General features: G+C 38.2%; 1 protein-coding gene across 2 annotated transcripts in view; it reads right to left on the bottom strand.

Annotated features, from left to right (window-relative positions):
* The window catches only part of PRR7 (pseudo-response regulator 7), a 39,570-nt gene that overhangs the window by 14,120 nt on the left and 7,823 nt on the right, over window positions 1-17,627 (bottom strand). The window contains exons 3-8 of one of the 2 annotated variants that reach the window (XM_088096260.1): window positions 13,903-14,064; window positions 13,658-13,791; window positions 13,176-13,337; window positions 6,036-6,216; window positions 4,910-5,252; window positions 4,004-4,811 (exon numbers count right to left, since the gene is read on the bottom strand). In XM_088096260.1, coding sequence (XP_087952386.1) covers window positions 4,004-4,811; window positions 4,910-5,252; window positions 6,036-6,216; window positions 13,176-13,337; window positions 13,658-13,791; window positions 13,903-14,064 — 1,790 coding nt within the window. The remainder of the gene's footprint in view (window positions 1-4,003; window positions 4,812-4,909; window positions 5,253-6,035; window positions 6,217-13,175; window positions 13,338-13,657; window positions 13,792-13,902; window positions 14,065-17,627) is intronic. The other variant, XM_088096261.1, reaches the window with a different exon arrangement.

Raw genomic sequence — 17,627 nt, 5'->3', positions numbered from 1 at the left:
GCAAGGAAAAAGACCTGTGGCATACTATAGCAAGGCCTTGAGTTCACGCAATTTGACGAAGTCAGCCTACGAAAGAGAGTTGATCGCAGTGGCATTGGCTATCCAACACTGGAAGCCTTATCTTTTGGGTCGCAAATTTACTGTTTTTTCAGACCAGAAGAGTCTTAAGCAATTAATGCAGCAAAGGATAACGACAGGTGGACAACAAAATTGGTTGGCTAGACTATTAGGCTATAATTTTGAGATTGTTTATAAGCCAGGCAAAGAAAATCAGGGGGCAGATGCTCTATCCCGAAGTAGAGATGAAGAAGAAATGAAGAGCATGGTCTCTTTTCCAGTTTGGTTAGATGGGCAAGAGCTTAATGCAGCGGTACATGTTGATGATAAATTGAAGATAATAGAAGAAATAAAGGCTGGACAGGTTTATGTGGGATATGAATATAAACAAGGCGTTTTATATTATCAAGATCGCTTAGTGATACCGGAGAAATCTGTGTGGGTCAATAGGTTATTGGAAGAAGCTCACTCTACTCTGCAAGGGGGTCACTCAGGGTTTTATCGAACCTACAGAAGGATTGCAGCCAATGTGTACTGGAAAGGAATGAAGAAAGATGTCCAACAATTTGTCCAAGCCTGTGATACATGTCAGAGGCAGAAATATCTAACAGCAGCCCCTAATGGTTCATTACAGCCTTTACAGATTCCGGAAAGAGTTTGGGAGGATATCAGTATGGATTTCATTACTGGATTGCCCCGGTCTAAAGGCTTTGAAGCAGTTTTGGTAGTGGTGGATCGTTTAACAAAATACTGCCATTTTGTTCCCCTTAAACATCCTTATACGGCAAAGTCATTGGCTGAGATTTTTGTAAAAGAAATAGTAAGGCTGCATGGAATACCGAATTCGGTGGTGAGTGATAGGGATCCGATATTCATGAGCTTGTTCTGGAGAGAGCTCTTTAAGATGCAAGGAACAAAGCTGAAAATGAGCACGGCGTATCATCCGCAATCGGATGGACAGACTGAGGTAACTAATAGATGTCTGGAGACTTACCTCAGATGTTTTATTACTGATCAACCCAAGACGTGGGTGATTTGGATGCCGTGGGCAGAGTTGTGGTTTAATACCACTTATCACAGTTCCACAAAAATCACTCCTTTTGAAGCGGTGTACGGAAGAAGTCCTCCTAAGATTGTACAGGTGGTTCAAGGAGAGGTGAGGGTAGCAGCTGTTCAAAAGGATCTTCTAGAGAAGGATGAAGCACTGAGACAGTTGAAGTCTCATTTATTACGTGCCCAAGACAGAATGATGATGCAAGCTAATAAGCATCGAAGGGAAAGACATTTTTCGGTGGGAGATCTTGTGTTTTTGAAGTTGAAACAGAATAGACAGCAGTCGGTCATGAGCAGAATTAATCATAAACTAAGTGCTAAATACTATGGACCATTTGAAGTAGAGGAGAAAGTAGGAGAGGTGGCATATCGTCTAAAATTACCACCTACTTCAAAGATTCATCCTGTTTTTCATGTATCTTTGCTGAAGAAAGCGGTGGGCAAGTATAAGGTTGAGGATGCTCTCCCTACCAGGTTAGATGATGACAGAGCTGAAATATTAGTTCCCACGGCCATCTTAGCCACTAGGAACTACACCAAAAGAGGAGAAACTAAGAAGCAGGTACTGGTTCAATGAAGAGAGCAGAATGCAGATGAAGCCACTTTGGAAGATGAAATAAATATTCGAAGTCAGTTTCCAGAGTTTAGCCTTGAGGACAAGGCTTTAGTTCATGAACAAGGCATTGATACGTACCCAAGAGATAATAAAAATAGGTGGGGCAGAGTTTATAAGAGGAGAGAAAAGGGTGACGTGGTTTTGTGAGGGAATTGTGTTAGTTAGAAGATAGAGAAAATGGTTTGTTATATATTATGAGGTGTAGGGTGTGAGGGGGGAGACGTTTTGGTTTTTCGGTGGAGTGGGAGGAGAAGAATTATTACGATTCTTCTCAGGAGTGAGGCTCTGGGCAGAGGGTCTTGAACCTTCTGAGTTTTCTGTTTTATAATAACAGTGAATTTTCACCATTCTACTTTTCACACTTCATATTCTCTATTGTTCCATTTATTCCTAAACTCTGATTTCTATTAGTATCACAATGGAAATACAAACTGGAATTACTTCAAGAAACCAACATGCTTGGGTGCAAGGCAGCCAATACTCCCATAGAACTGGAAAAGAGAGGTAAAGAAGAAAGTCCACCAGCTGATTAAGATAGATATCAAAACCTAGTTGGGAGGCTAATCTACCTAACTCATACTAGGCCTGATATGTTGTGAGCTTGGCTAGTTGCTATACATCTAACCCAAATGAAGCCCACATGAAAAAACGGCAAACAGAATCCTCCAATACCTCAAAGGCCCACCAGGTCAAGGACTCTACCTCAAGAAGAACTCAAACAGAGGCATTGAAGTCTATACTGACTCGGATTGGGCAGGATGCCCCTCTGTTGTGTGGGGACACTCCATGACTTGTAGAAGCAAGAAGCAATTGATGGTGACAAAGAGTAGTGAGCACCAGAATTCAAAGCTAAGGCTTATCTGTTAAGGAATCTGGCTTAAGAGGATGCTGGAGGAAATCAGAATTCCTATGAATTATATGAATTACGCTATTAGGATATTATGTGACAACAAAGCTACTATAAGCATTGCAAAGATCCCAGTCCACCATGATATGACAAAGCATGTGGAGATTGACTGACACTTCATTAAAGGAAAAAGTGATCATGATATTACAAGTGTTGACCATGTTTCATCATTCAGACAAACAGCAGACATCCTGACAAAGGCTCTTCCAAGGAACACGTGAAAACATTAGATCCACTGTGAGTATGATAGAAATCTACCACCCAGATTGGGGGAGTGTTGGAGATCAGCAGATATCAATCAGAATCGTTCAATTCTGATTTGTACAGCCCATAATAAAACTTAACATAAATATGATTAGTTTTATTTCCTTATATATGTAGAGCATTTATTGGGAGAATTATTTCCCTGGTTTTCAGGGATAGATTAGTGTACAAAATTATTCCCTTGTATTCTATTTATACCTCTTTTTGTATATTTCACAAATCAGAAAATATACATCATATTTTCCTCAAATGCTTTAAGGAAAACATAGGAGGATGTTAAATTACAATTGAAGGTGTCTTATGTGCAGAATAAAGGAGAAACAATGTTGTATTTGGAGGGGGTGCAAGAAATTTCTTGGCTTCAAAATGGGAAAAGGCCTCTAACATCATCAGCTGAGGTGCTTTACCCTTTGCCAAGGAGAAAATGTTTAGGGCAAGATTATTAAACAATAGTGTTAATTTGTAAGCTCAGTTTTCTGCTCACACAGGCAAATTGAGCTGAAATGATTTTGGAATCAAATCTCAATACTAACATAAACTCATGCGGGAGCATATAAAACTGTTAAAAAGTACAAATTCATCTCCAAGTTAGCAAGTCACCTCCATACCCATTTAGAGCGTTGCAACACCCTACCACTCCTCCAAAGATCGTTGGGTCACAGAAGCGGCACATTTTGACCCGAATTCATTTTGGCAGCTAGCTGTTTCACTCATGACAACATCTTGCTAGTTCTGGACATGACTGTCACTTGAAGGGAGTGCCACTGTCTTTACATGTCACAGCACAGAAACGCTCAAGAATATTGTTTATGGCAAGAACAGCTGGATGGAGAGAATAGAGATAGGAAAGACTATAGTATCACCACCAGAAGGTTGGATATATTTGAGGGGTGGGATGGTGAGAAATAGTTAGGCAAAAAGGGGTTTTAGGAATTCTCCCATTGTTATATTCAATTTCTTTTGTTGAAATTTTCTCGAGAATTATGTTTACAGAGGTCAACCACTGGGAAAAAGAAGTATATATAGTCTAAAACATATAATTTCCAGTTTCTACATCATAGCAATATATATTAAATCACTTACTTATGTACTCTATGGACTGTTACCTTTTTATGAAAGCACCTCTCCTTTCTTTCTTTTCTCTTTTGGCGAAATTTAGTTAAGGCTGCTTCCCTTTGAGAAGTCTTGTTTTGATCTCCTCTGTTGGCACTTCTACTTCCACTAGCATCGCCACTGCCACTATTCCCAGGGAGTCCATTGTTGCTTTCCATGTTTGTTCCTCCAGCATTAACTGCTGTGCTGCCCCCATTTTGGCCATTGCTTCCATTGTTGCTTCCTGAAACACTTCTATTGATACTGAGGTTTCCAACATTACCTTCAACTAGCACTTCTACCACATTTGATGAACCACAATGTGGAGTAGCAGCAGTAGCCAATTTCTTTGCAGATTCAGCATCATGATCAGGTGGCAGCTGGTGCATGTCATCAGTACAGTTATTGTTTTCATAATGGAGATGGAAGTCTGGAGCAGCAGAATCTCTATGTCTGTCTACTTTAGGTAATGCCAGCATTGTTGCTGCTTTATCTTCAGTGTTATGTAAGATGACTTGTTGAGATTTACAGACAAGGTTGTTTTTTATAGGCTGGAAAGCGGATGTTGGGTACAAACATTTGGTTGAAGCCACTGCTAGCTCACTTATAACTGCAGATTTAGCATAAGCATTATTAGTAGTGGAACCCATATCAATGTTATTGCTAGCACCATTTGAATTTTGGTTAGGAAGATTGCCGCTTGAATGAGATTGAATATCATGAGATGAATCTTTCTTTGTAACTTCTAAGCTATTATTATAGGGAGAATTGCTTCCAACACATCCAGTGGGAGATTTCTTAGCGTTAGAGGCTGCATTGTACCTGTAGCAAACGAGTTTTAACAGTTAAACAGTTAGTTATCCACCTTAAAATGAATTCAGAACAACAAAAAAATAAACAGTAACATAGTATCATTATACCTTGAGAAAGCAGACTGATCAGAACGTCTTAAGACATTCCTATCATCCTGAATTATAATACCAGTATCTTTAACTCCTCTAGGCCTCTTTAAACTAAGGTCAAGAGATGGCAATTCTTCATCATTATTAGTACCTTTATTTTCACTATCTGAGGACTTCAGCCTTTTATTTAAGGCTTCAAATTCTCCACTATGCATCTGATAATCAGAACTGCTAGTAATGGCTTCAGACAATGATAAACCTTTGCACCTTAGCTTGATTGATTGATTTTCACAATTAAGGTCCAGTGATTTAGAGGGGCCGGCATCAGGTGCATTGCTATGTTTAGAACCTGCAGTTTTGACTGGAACCCCATTGATATAGTTGACCATGAAGTCAATATCTCTATTGAGTCAACTTTCATCTCTTCCAGGGAAAAGAATTAAATACGATAAATCATCCCAAAATAAAGGTATACTCATATACAAGCATGGGCAATACAAACATGAATGCATGAACAGCCGGCGACCCGCACTTAGGGAATCAACTCTCACCATCTCTTTCACATTGTCTAGGGAAAAATAAAATAAATCTTCCCAAAAGAAATGTACATGCATATTACATAATCTGCAACAAGTACATGAATGCATGTATGAACAGCTGGCAACCCACACTTAGGGGAGAGGTTACACATATTAATCGAATGAGATCAATACGTATGAAATGTAATAAGAAACAAAACTAACCTCTACACCCTTTTTTATTAGCAAAAGACAATCAAGTACCCACATTAAAGGGTCTAGAACTTGAGTTTTTCTCATAGAGACTGGTTCCTAAATGAATGTCACCTACAGGGAATTTAACCTATGTTCTAAAGAATCATGTGCTACCAAAAAGGGTACCTAAGGCAAACCCGAAAGCAGAACAACATAATGAAAACAACGAAGAGAATATTAAATCCAATGCTAGGGAAGAAATTTTTTTCTACAAATCCCTAAGCAAGATAGGACATACAATTAATGCCATGAAAAAATTCACTCAACAACACATCATAAAATTGACATTATCGTCAAACACATACAATTTGGTTGACTGTAAGTGAGAAAGTTAAAGCAGTGACATGAAGATCAAGACACTTCGGCCTTACCAAGTTGTTCCTTCTGTTCTGAACACTCCTTTGCACCTAGGGAAGCCACCTTGTTCCCACCGAGTTCAGCATTGGAGTGAACAACTTGAGCACAAGTACTGTCAGGGCACTCAGCTATTTGATCCCACTGAGAGACAGGTTTGGGACTATCAACTTCTACAGCACGTTTGGTCCATGAGCTCTGCATAAGAAGAAAACAAAGAACTTGTCAAGTAGCTCTTGGTTACAGGAATTAGAACATGACCTCCACTCAATAACACTGTCTCAGTTAGTCCCATCCAAGTACGCTGACAATTTTCTGTGGTGTTTGCTGTTTAACTGTTTACTTCACTAAGATATTTGAATTTAGTGATGTTTTAATGAATGACAAGTAAAATTATGAAGGTTTCTAGCCCTTTACTTTTTCACAAACTAACAAGTGAAAACAGCATCTCATGCAAGTCTCATATAACACCACAAGCAGAATCACAGGAAAAAAAAAAACAGAGAGAAATGCAAAATTAGGTGTATTATACAATTATCAGAAAGTACTAACGAGAGCACAATTCCTCCAGAGTTACAACTATATTAGAGGTTTCCCTCCTCTCTCCAAGTCACACAATGTCTTCCTACTCTCCCATTCCCACCTCTTTCCCTATATTCACTCCTGTAAAGAATTCTCACTCCCCTGCTGCCAGATTGGCATTCTCTCTTTAGACTAGACAAGGCACATAACGGGCTTCGTGAGATAGTAGCAACTACATAAACCACTTATTTTGCATTAAATTAGTGAAACACAATGCGCTACACTTCCTACTCAATGTAAAAAGATTTTTTACAACATTACAATTCGTAAAATATAAAACTTTCAAATTAACAGGTTGCGTCCAAAGTAAACCATTCATTTGAGTATGTGTATCAGTTATATTTAAGGAGAAATAATCAACTTTCTGATGTACATGGCTGTAAGATTAATTACACCCTGGCGTAGGTGGTTTACATGTAGATACAAAATGAACATGATACTATACTGTGAATGTGTAAGTGGCTAAGGTTAGGCAGTTCAATCTAATTTAAGACCCAACACCATGAAACATAGTCGGGTTGGGTCAATTGACTAAATTGGTCATATATTTTTCAAATTTGAAACAAAAAATCATAAAAGAAACGACATTTATGTACCCAAAATTAGAAAAAGCACATTACTTAAAGTATAAGTCCAATTGTCTACATCACAAGATCTTACACGTACCCTGAATAGCATAATACATGTCCCAAACAACATTAACAATTAATTTACTATTAATGTCAAAACCATGATGGTCATTATGCATTTTAGGAATTTTTTCCTAACTATAATTTTAGGTTAGGTTGCTTTTGTCTCCTCTGATATTGTATACAAGAGAAACTCTCGTGGACGACTAATTTCTGAATTGTCCCTAACTCGGGAACAAAGATGCCCTTGCCAGGAGTAGCTTCAGAAAGATGACTAATTTTTGGAGCTGACCTTGACTCGTGGAACACCTTCTCTATCTACTACTCCTACCATTACTTCTGCAAAACTCAACTGAAAAACTATTTAACTTGGTCTTCTTCCATGGAGTTATGGTTTCTTGGTCAAGGATATCATGATCATCTTGAACAAGATGTTTTCACTATATCTGATGAAGAAATATCTAAGTGGCAAAAGCTTGACTTTCAATTATGCATTGTCCTATGGCAAGGTCTTAGAAATTACGAGACCTTACAAAACTTGCTCCTCTTTTTGGAAAAAGATAGGAGATATTTTTACTAATTGTTAGATATATTATATCTTTTATCTTTTAGTTAGTCGTTATTATTTCTCATTTGTATTTTGGGCTTAGCCCATATTTCTTCTATTATAAATAGAGAACCCTATGTGTGTACAACATCTCTTTGATGCAACTCAAAGGGTGACTTCCCTCAAACAAGCCAATCACGATATGGTCGCTCACATAGGAAAGGCTCGTGCTACTGTAGAAGAGTTAAAGAATTTCTCTGTAACTGATTCTTTAGAAGGTATCAACAAGAAGCTTGATAAGTTTTACATGGTCCTCATTCTAAGAAGGTCGTACTTAGATTTTGATCATGTTCGTGATCAAATTTTAGCTAGTGATCAAGTCCCATTAATGGACAACTTAGTTACTCGACTTCTTCGGGTGCCTACATTAGTAAACAACAAGAATTCAATTGATGGTATTGAAACATCAGCTATGGTAGCACCACAAGGAAGAGGAGGCAGAAGTAACCGAGGAGGACGTGGTGGTCGTAGTATGTGTCCTCAATGCACATATTGTAAGAAAATAGGCCATACCCAAGAGAAATGTAATGCATTACATGGCTATCCAGACAGACAAAGTTGCTCAAGTTTCTAAATCTGATCATCTAGAATCCAGAATTTCAAATGAAGAGTACCAAGAATTTTTAAGGTACAAGTTTGGAAAATCTTCTAATCTTAGCCAATCCTCCTCCATGTCAAATGTGTCAACTGCCTACATATCCAATATGTGGAAGGTCATAGTCTATGGATTCTTGACTCAGGTGCCTCAGACCATATCTCTGGTAACATTCCTTCATTTTCTTCCATGTTCTCTCCGAAAATTCCTCATTTTATTACCGTTGCCAGTGGATCCAAAGTGGCATATCAGGGAATTGGCAAACTTTCCTTATCTCCTTCACTAAATTTAAATTATGTTTTGTATATTCCTCATTGTCCTTACAATTTAATCTCCTTGACCTAATTGACTTGTTGCTTAAATTGTTCTATAACCTTTATTGTTAATTCCTTTGTTATACAAGAACATGGTATGGGTCGTCTAATTGGAGAAGGACATGAGTCTCAAGGACTTTATTTCTTAAAACCTAGTTCTTCAGTTTCATGTTTTACAACTTCATTCCCAAAACTTTTGCATGATCGTTTAGTACACCCAAGTGTGTCCAAGTGGAAGATGATGGTTCGGAGTCTCAAAAACATTTAAGTCTTACATTGTGAGTCTTGTCAGTTAGGAAATAATGTTAGATCTTCCTATCCTAAAAGGTATGAGACACAATGTATTTTTCCTTTTTCAACAATTCACTTTGATATTTGGGGACCAAGTCATGTTACTTCGTTTGGTTTTAATTATTTTGTAACCTTCATGGATGAACTCTCTAGATGTACTTGGGTTTATTTAATGAAAGAATGATCTGAACTTTTGTCCATATTTATGTCCTTTTTTAATGAGATTAAGAACAAATTTGGGAAGACAATTAAAATCCTCAAAAATGATAATGCTAAGGAATATTTCTCTGGAACATTTTCTTCATTCATATCTTCCCAAGGAATTTTACATCGGTCAAAATGTCCCCACACTCCACAACAAAGTGGCATTACAGAGAGAAAGAATAGACATCTTATTGAAACTGCACGCTCCCTAATGTTGAATATAATATTCATGTCTCATCATTAAGGCAATGCTCATTGTCTATTTCCTTATCAATAGGATACCTTCTTCCTCTCTTGAGAATAAAGTTCCCCACTCTATCATTTTTCCAAACGACACTCAATATCGTGTCTCCCCACATGGGTGTACTTTTTTTGTTCATAATGTTTCTCTCTGCAAAAGCTATTAAGTGTGTTTTCTTGGGATACTCTCATGTTCAAAAAGGGTATAAATGTTATTCTCCCTCCACCAAGAAATATTATATGTTTGTTGATGTCACATTCTTTGAGGATACACCTTTTTCTTGTTGTCTATGGAGGATCGTTCATCTGCTCAACAAAATGTTTCCCCTACCATTATGTGATCCCTTGGTTATTCCTGCTTCTTTACCTCAAACTCAATGCAAATGACATTGTTCCTCCACCTCTTCTCACATATCAGCGTCGGACATGATCTCAAACTCAAACCACTGAAGATTCTCAAGACCTAGATACTCCTCCATCAGATTCCCTCACCATGGATCCTTCATCCTCCTCACCTTCTCTTGACTCAAATGATAATTGTCCATTGCTCTTCAGAAAGGTATTTGCTCTACTCGTAATCCATATCTTATTCATAAGTTTTTGAGTTATCATTGTTTGTCTTCTCCATATTTCTCTTTTGCTTCTGTTTTATCTTCCATTAAGGTTCCTAATAATGTTCATGATGCACTTGGTCATCCTAGATGGTGCTAAGCCGTGGTTGATGAAATGTAGTCACTTGAACACAATGGCACTTGGGACCTTGTCCCTTCCACCTGGTAAGAAGGTTGTTGGTTGTAGATGAGTTTATGCTATTAAAGTTGGTCCTACTGATACAATTGATCCTCTCAAAGCTCGTCTAGTAGCTAAGGAATACACTCAAGTTTATGGCCTTCACAACTGTGATACTTTTTCTCCTGTGGCTAAAACCAGTACGGTTCGTATTTTCCTTGCTATGGTTGTCATTCGTCAATGGCCCCTTTACCAGTTGGACATTAAAAATGTTTTTCTTCATGGTGATCTAGAAGATGAGATATACATGGCACCAAAAAGTCAGTGACGTCCCGTTTGGCCCATATTTGAGGGACTTCCAGAGAAAGAAAGAGCACTTCCAGACGCCATTCTTTGATAAAAAGAGGAGAAGGAACCAGAAAAACCGTGAAGAACCAGAAAAAACCGTGAAGAACCAGAAAACCCTAGGGGGTTTCTTAGGGTTTTCTTAAAGGGGAGCTTCTGGACACGCCAAAGTAATATTTTGAGGGGCAGAACAGACAGAGGAGCAGAGGGCGACAGCTATGGAGGTGACGCGGCGACTTTCGGGTGAGCAGAGGGCGGCGCGTGGACAGCACGCGCCTGTTCGCAGCGCACAAAGAGGCGGCGCGTGGCGGAGCATGGAGGAGAATCAGGCGAACCCACCGGTGGGGTTGGCTGTCGCGTGAAGAGGCGAACCAGATCCAGTGGTCGCCGGACGGAACAGTGACGGCGGCCGGCGGCAGACGGCGGCGGACTGTGGCGAACGGCGGTGGACAGCAGCGGACAGATGCGAGGTGGCGGACAACCAAGTTGAAGAACTACAAAATGCAGTTGACAGCTGCAGATAGTGGCGAGACAGCCGCGGACAACGGCGAACAGCACCGGACAGATGCAAACAGCAGTGACAGTGCTGGTGGACAACCTAGGACAGAAACCAGAGCAGGATGAACCTGCTCTGATACCAACTTGAGATCTAAAACTGAGAAAAATAGTTCTGAAGGGCTTGTTAGACCCTTCTCAATTCTCTTATTTATATAGATAAAACTGACACAATAGATGGATGGAAGATGAAGAGATTGTCCTAGACTGCTAGGAACAATCATTATAGATAACCCAACACACAACTACCTACTTTAGGCCCTGCTATACTAATCATAGGTAGACTTAATAATTATTCTAACAGAAGCCACCAACACAATCTAGTCCTTCACCACCACCAGATCTTGATATGAAAGCTTATAAGGAGGAACTCGAGTGCTTGAAAGCAATGGTTGAATCAATGAGTAAGGCCTCTGGATCATGTACTCTATCTACAAAAGGTAAGATTTGTCTCAATATTGTTGGTCATGTGTCTCAAGGTATTTGGATCCTTGATTCGAGTGCAACTGATCATATGACACTTTTAGTGTGTCCTTCGACTCATGGTAAAAGAAATAAAGAACAACTTATTATAGTTGCGAATGGTCAGGATGATAGAGTATAGGTTTATGAGAGGAGAAAGAAGAGTTAGGGGGGGGGGGGGGGTAACCGGGAAGTATTTTAGAAGCCTAACTATTACAGTTAGGGGGAGCGGGAATAAGCTCATATAAATAGAGTTGATGTACTTCTGTTTCGAGTTAGCTTGGAATTCTTTTGTAAAGACAGGAATATCCCGTGGAGGGGGATTAGGCTCCCTAAGGGTTATTATACGTGTACATTGATTGAATAGCAATACAGAAATTCTTTCTTTGTGCCATCAGAGTTCTTGTTGTGTGTGTGTACTTGGAGTTGGATAGGTTTCATATTCAGAAACCTATCACAGGGTATACCTATATGCGGCTCTGGGAATATAATTTTGGACTCATCTATTGTATTGAAGGATGTTTTACATGTCCCTCAATTAGCTAATAGTCTTATCTCTGTGCAAACACTCACAAAGGATTTAAATTGTTCAGTAACATTTTTTACAACTTCTTGTGTTTTCAGGACCTTGCCACGGGGAAGACGATTTTAACAGCTAAGTAGCAAAGTGGGTTGTATTTTTTAGAGTTTGATGACCAAAGCAACACAAAAATCATGAGTCAACAAGCTACATCTGGGACATGGGCAAATTCCCAAATATGGTCACATCATCAAAGGCTTGGGCATCCTTCATTTAGTCTTATCAAGTCCTTGTTTCTCAGTTGTTTACCAAGGAGTCTGTTGAGTGTTTTAATTGTAATATTTGTCAATTGTCAAAACACCATCATGCATCTTATCCTATTAGTAATAAAAAAAGTATTTCTCGATTTGATTTAATTTGGGGTCCTGTCATAGATTCTATTTCCAGAGCCAAATGCCTAAGAAAAATTTGAGAGAACCTAAATCTTTGGTATAAATCTGCTGCGTAGGGAGCTCTAATGCCTCAGTTCACCCGTCTTTTGTAAAAGACTAGAATAAGACATCATGGAGATGTAAATCAGCAACTGGTTGTGTAATGGGTGATTTTACAAAGAGAAAACAGCAATAAGGGTTGCTAAGATGAAATTGCAGCAATGAAGGATTGCACCCTCTTGAAGATAAAATGGAAATGAAGACTGCAAGGGGTAAAAAAGACACCGGGGAAAAAACTTAGCTTTCTGATGCCATGTGAAAAAATGTATAGGCAGTAAGAAATAATCATGGGATACTTTTCTGGATATGAAAAAAAAACAAACATTGGTATTTATAGGAAAAATGAAATCCCAATAAAAGGAAATAAATCTCGAGAAATAAAACTTTTCATCCCAATCCCTTAACTTTAGGGACATATTACAAACAAATCTATATTTATTATTCAATCAATCTATATATCTATATTGTTTAATATTTACACTCATATTTCAACAAGTATGAATTGACAAATAAAAATAAAAGAGATCCGTAAAATCTAACTTTACCCTTAAGATCCATGCATGCGTGATTTTCAAAAAATACTGAATTTATACCTGAGTGCCACTACCATTGTCACTTCCATCCCCATTATTCAGGCCTACACTTCCATTATCATCTTCATCGTTGCTCCCAGAATTATTCTCAGACTTCTCAAGACTCTTTGATTTAACAGACTTCTGTGTTTGCGTTCCACTTTCACTGCCACTCCCGCTAGACTGCAATGCTCATAATTGACAAAGTAAACAAAGGCCCACATCATATGAAATAGACAATTTTAAGCATGAAATAAAGTATCACAAATCTTACATTGACATTGAGAAAAAATCCATGGACATTTATTTAATAATAATAATAATACTAATGGTAGTAGTAATAATCAGTAACTCTCGCGTTTACATCAATCCTACCATAGTATTTTTAGCCCATAGATTTAGCAAAGGCAACAGACTGCTTGTATCTTCATACATATTATTGGCCATAAAGAAAAGGAAATAAAAAATATAGCGTGAGGAAAGAAAAATTCAAATCAGCTTACACTGTGACATCTTCTCCAAACGTGCTGCCACAGGTTTTTGAGCTCATTCTTTCGAATGGGTTTGACTAGAAAGTCAACGGCACCCTTTGACAAACACTTAAAGACTAAACCCATAGAATCAAGAGATGACATCACTGCAGACCAATTTCATTAGAAGCCATAGAAAAGAGTAGCTCTTTTACGGTATGTGATGAGAAAAAGAAATGCTTCAAACAAAACATATACAAGCACTTGGAAAAACTTACTAACTACTGGAATATTTTTCCGAGTTTTGTGGCCCATAATCTTGTACAGAAGACCAATGCCTGATAAACCAGGCATTGCCACTTCAGTTAAAATGAGATCAATATGATTGGTTAAATCCTCCAATATCTTCCAAGCTTGCAATCCGTTAGCTGCTTCAATAACTGAAAAAAAAAACAAAAACACATTAAGCTCTCATGTAACAGTATTACACTCGTCACAGAATTATATTAAAAATTATTAGTCAATCGATACATAAGAGCTTGCTTTACAATAATTAAACATAACAACAGAAACTGAACTCTTCAAAACTAAAGTCAGGCAGGCTTTACATGCTTGCTTGGCCTATATTGTAAAGGAGTCCAATAGAGCACCTCTATATTTAGGGGCAACCAGGTCCTTTCCCTGTAGCTGTTTCTACTTTACCATGAATAAAATCGGGACCATAGTTGTATAATGTAATAATCCTGTGCGTGACAACAGATTGCTTTTATGCCATATACTTACAGGAACTAGGATATAAATTTTCAATATAATTATATATTTATTTTGTTGTAATTTGAGATAATATCTTTAAAATCTTCCTAATTAGAGAAAATAGATACATAATCTTTTATTTTATTTTATTTCTCCTAGTTTTCCTAGTTTTCCTATTTTCCTATTTTCCTATTTAGGAGAACTAGATTATTACAAATAGAGAGTATGAGAATGTATTTTTTATGATTTGAGAATAATAAAACAAGTCTTATTTTAAACTTGGTGTCAAAGCTCCTGGGCTCGATTCCGCTGCAACAAGTCATACCGCCGCCGATGTCCGACAACAGCCCCTGCCACCGTCGCCGGTTGGGGTCATTGATAGGGCAGAAAGGTGCGCCGAACACCGCCGCAACAGACAGGGTCGTCGGAGCCTCCTGAGACTATTCCTAGGGTCGATGACGACTCGTTTTGGCTGTATTTGAGTAGATCTGAGTTTTAAGTTTTTCTCTTTTTTCTCGGTGTGACCCACTCGCCGTCGCCGCCACAGAAGAGTCGTCGGAGCCTCCTGAGTCTGTTTTTAGGGTTGGTGATGACCCGTTTGGCCTATATTTGAGTAGATTTGAGTTTTAAGTTCTGCTCCTTTTTTTCTCGGTGTGACTCATACCCTGTCATCGTCTTGGAGACTCCTGGTTGCGTTCTACGGGATGTCTGAAGTAAAAATTACTCTTTTGAAAGCAATGGATGAATTAATGAGTAAGCCCTTTGGATCATGTACTCTATCCATAATAGGTAAGATTTGTCTCAATATTGTTGATCATGTGTCTCAAGGCATTTGGATCCTTGATTAGGGTGCAACTGATCATATGACACCCTTCAGTGTGTCCTTCGACTCATATGGTAAAAGAAATAAAGAACATCTTATTACAGTTGCGAATGGTTAGGGTATACCTATATGCGGCTCTGGGAATATAATTTTGGACTCATCTATTGTATTAAAGGATGTTTTACATGTTCCTCAATTAGCTAAAAGTCTTATCTATGTGCAAAAACTCACAAAGGACTTAAATTGTTCAGTAACATTTTTTCCAACTTATTGTGTTTTTCAGGACCTTGCCACAGGGAAGACAATTTTAACTGCTAAGGAGCAGAGTGGGTTGTATTTTTTAGTGTTTAATGACCGAAGCAACACAAAAATCATGAGTCAACAAGCTACATCTGAGACGTGGGCAAAATCTCAAATTTGGTTACATCATCAAAGGCTTGGGCATCCTTCATTTAATCTTATCAAGTCCTTGTTTCCCCACTTGTTTACCAAAGAGTCTGTTGAGTCTTTTAAATGTGATATTTGTTAATTGTCAAAACATCATCGTGCATCTTATCCTATTAGTCACAAAAAGAGTATTTCTCCATTTGATTTAACTCACTATGATGTTTGGGGTCCTATCATAGATTCTATTTCCGGGGCCAAATGGTTTGTTACCTTTATTGACGATTGTACTCGTGTCACGTGGACATACCTTATGAAAAATAAATCCGAAGTTTTTCAAATTTTTGTTAATTTTTTCCATCTTGTCCAAAATCAATTTGGAAAGAATATCAAAAGAATCAGGTCTGATAATGGTACTGAATATGTGAATCATGAATTTCTCAATTTTTTGTCTCATAATGGTATTGTTCAGGAACTAACTTGTGTTAACACCCCTCAACAAAATGGAGTTGCAGAAAGAAAGAATCGTCATCTTCTTGAAATAACTAGAGCTCTTCTTTTTCAAATGTCTGTTCCAAAAAATTACTGGGGAGAAGTTGTGTTAACTGCCACATATCTCATCAACAGGTTACCCACTCGTATCTTAAATGGCATTAGTCCTATAGAGTCTTTATTGTCTTTTCTTCCTTCTTGTTGTTTTTGTTCACTCTCATCATCCTAATCGTGGTAAATTAGATCGCAGAGCTCTTAAATGTGTCTTTATTGGGTATCCTTCTAATAAAAAAGGATACAAATGTTATCATCCTCAGAGTCGTCGCGTCTTTATCACCATGGATGTCACCTTTCATGAAACAATCCTTTTATGTTAGTCCACCACTTCAGGGGGAGAAAGCACTTGAAGTGGATGAACTCTCCTTCTTGTCATTACCATGTTTGTCTTTGCAGGATGCCCAAGACTTGAGCAATGAAGCTACCATAGTCCATAGTGAGGAAGAAAACAGATTTTTTGGCAAAAAATGTGAAAGAGAACAACTCACTTCGACTCTCGAGCAAGAAAAATTGTCTACTTCGGAGGTGAGGATCCCTGAAGATATCAATGAGGAGGTAAGAATTACTGAGAATTTACCCTTAAGTATTATTGAGGATTTACCCATTGCATTGAGAAAGGGAAGAAAATCATGTGCTAAATATCCTATTTCTGAGTATGTTTGCACTAACAATCTCTCTGATAAGCACAGAAGTTTTATTGCTGCCATTTATGCCACAAAAATTCCTACCTCAATCCAAGAGGCCATGAAACTTGAACATTGGAATCAAGCCATGAAAGAAGAGATGAATGCATTAGAAAGAAATTCAACTTGGGAGATTGTTGATAAGCCAAGAGACAAGAAGGCAGTAGGGTGTACATGGATATTCACAGTGAAACATAAGGCAGATGGTACAGCAGAAAGATATAAAGCTAGATTGGTGGCAAAAGGATATACCCAAACATATGGGATTGATTATGAGGAGACATTTGCCCCAGTGGCAAAGATGAATACAATTCGAGTTATTCTCGCTTTGGCTGCCCATTTTGGATGGGACTTACACCAGCTGGATGTGAAGAATGTCTTTCTTCATAGAAATCTACATGACGAAGTGTACATGGAGATTCCTCCAGGTTTTGAAGTGAAAAATGAAAGAAACAAGGTATGCCTCTTGAAGAAAGCATTGTATGGTCTTAAGCAATCCCCTAGAGCATGGTTTGAAAGATTTACAAAAGCAATGGTTTCCTTGGGATACAGACAAAGCCAATTTATGCATGATCCAAGAGAGAGCCACATGCAAGCAGTTGACAAAATTCTCCAATACTTGAAGTCAAGTCCAGGAAAGGGGCTATTATTCAAAAGAGAAGACACATTGACTATGAAGATATATACTGATGCTGACTATGCAGGTTCTATTACTGACAAAAAATCTACTTCTGGGTATTGTGTGTTTCTTGGAGATAGTCTGGTAACATGGAGAAGCAAAAAGCAAGATAAAGTATCTCGTTCTAGTGGG

Source organism: Vigna umbellata, chromosome 8 (assembly GCF_029865625.1).
Source record: "Vigna umbellata cultivar VRB3 chromosome 8, Vumbellata_1.0, whole genome shotgun sequence".
Taxonomy (NCBI): Eukaryota; Viridiplantae; Streptophyta; class Magnoliopsida; order Fabales; family Fabaceae; genus Vigna; species Vigna umbellata.
The sequence above is the reverse complement of the archived record's forward strand: the minus strand, read 5'-3'. Positions and strand labels throughout refer to the sequence as shown.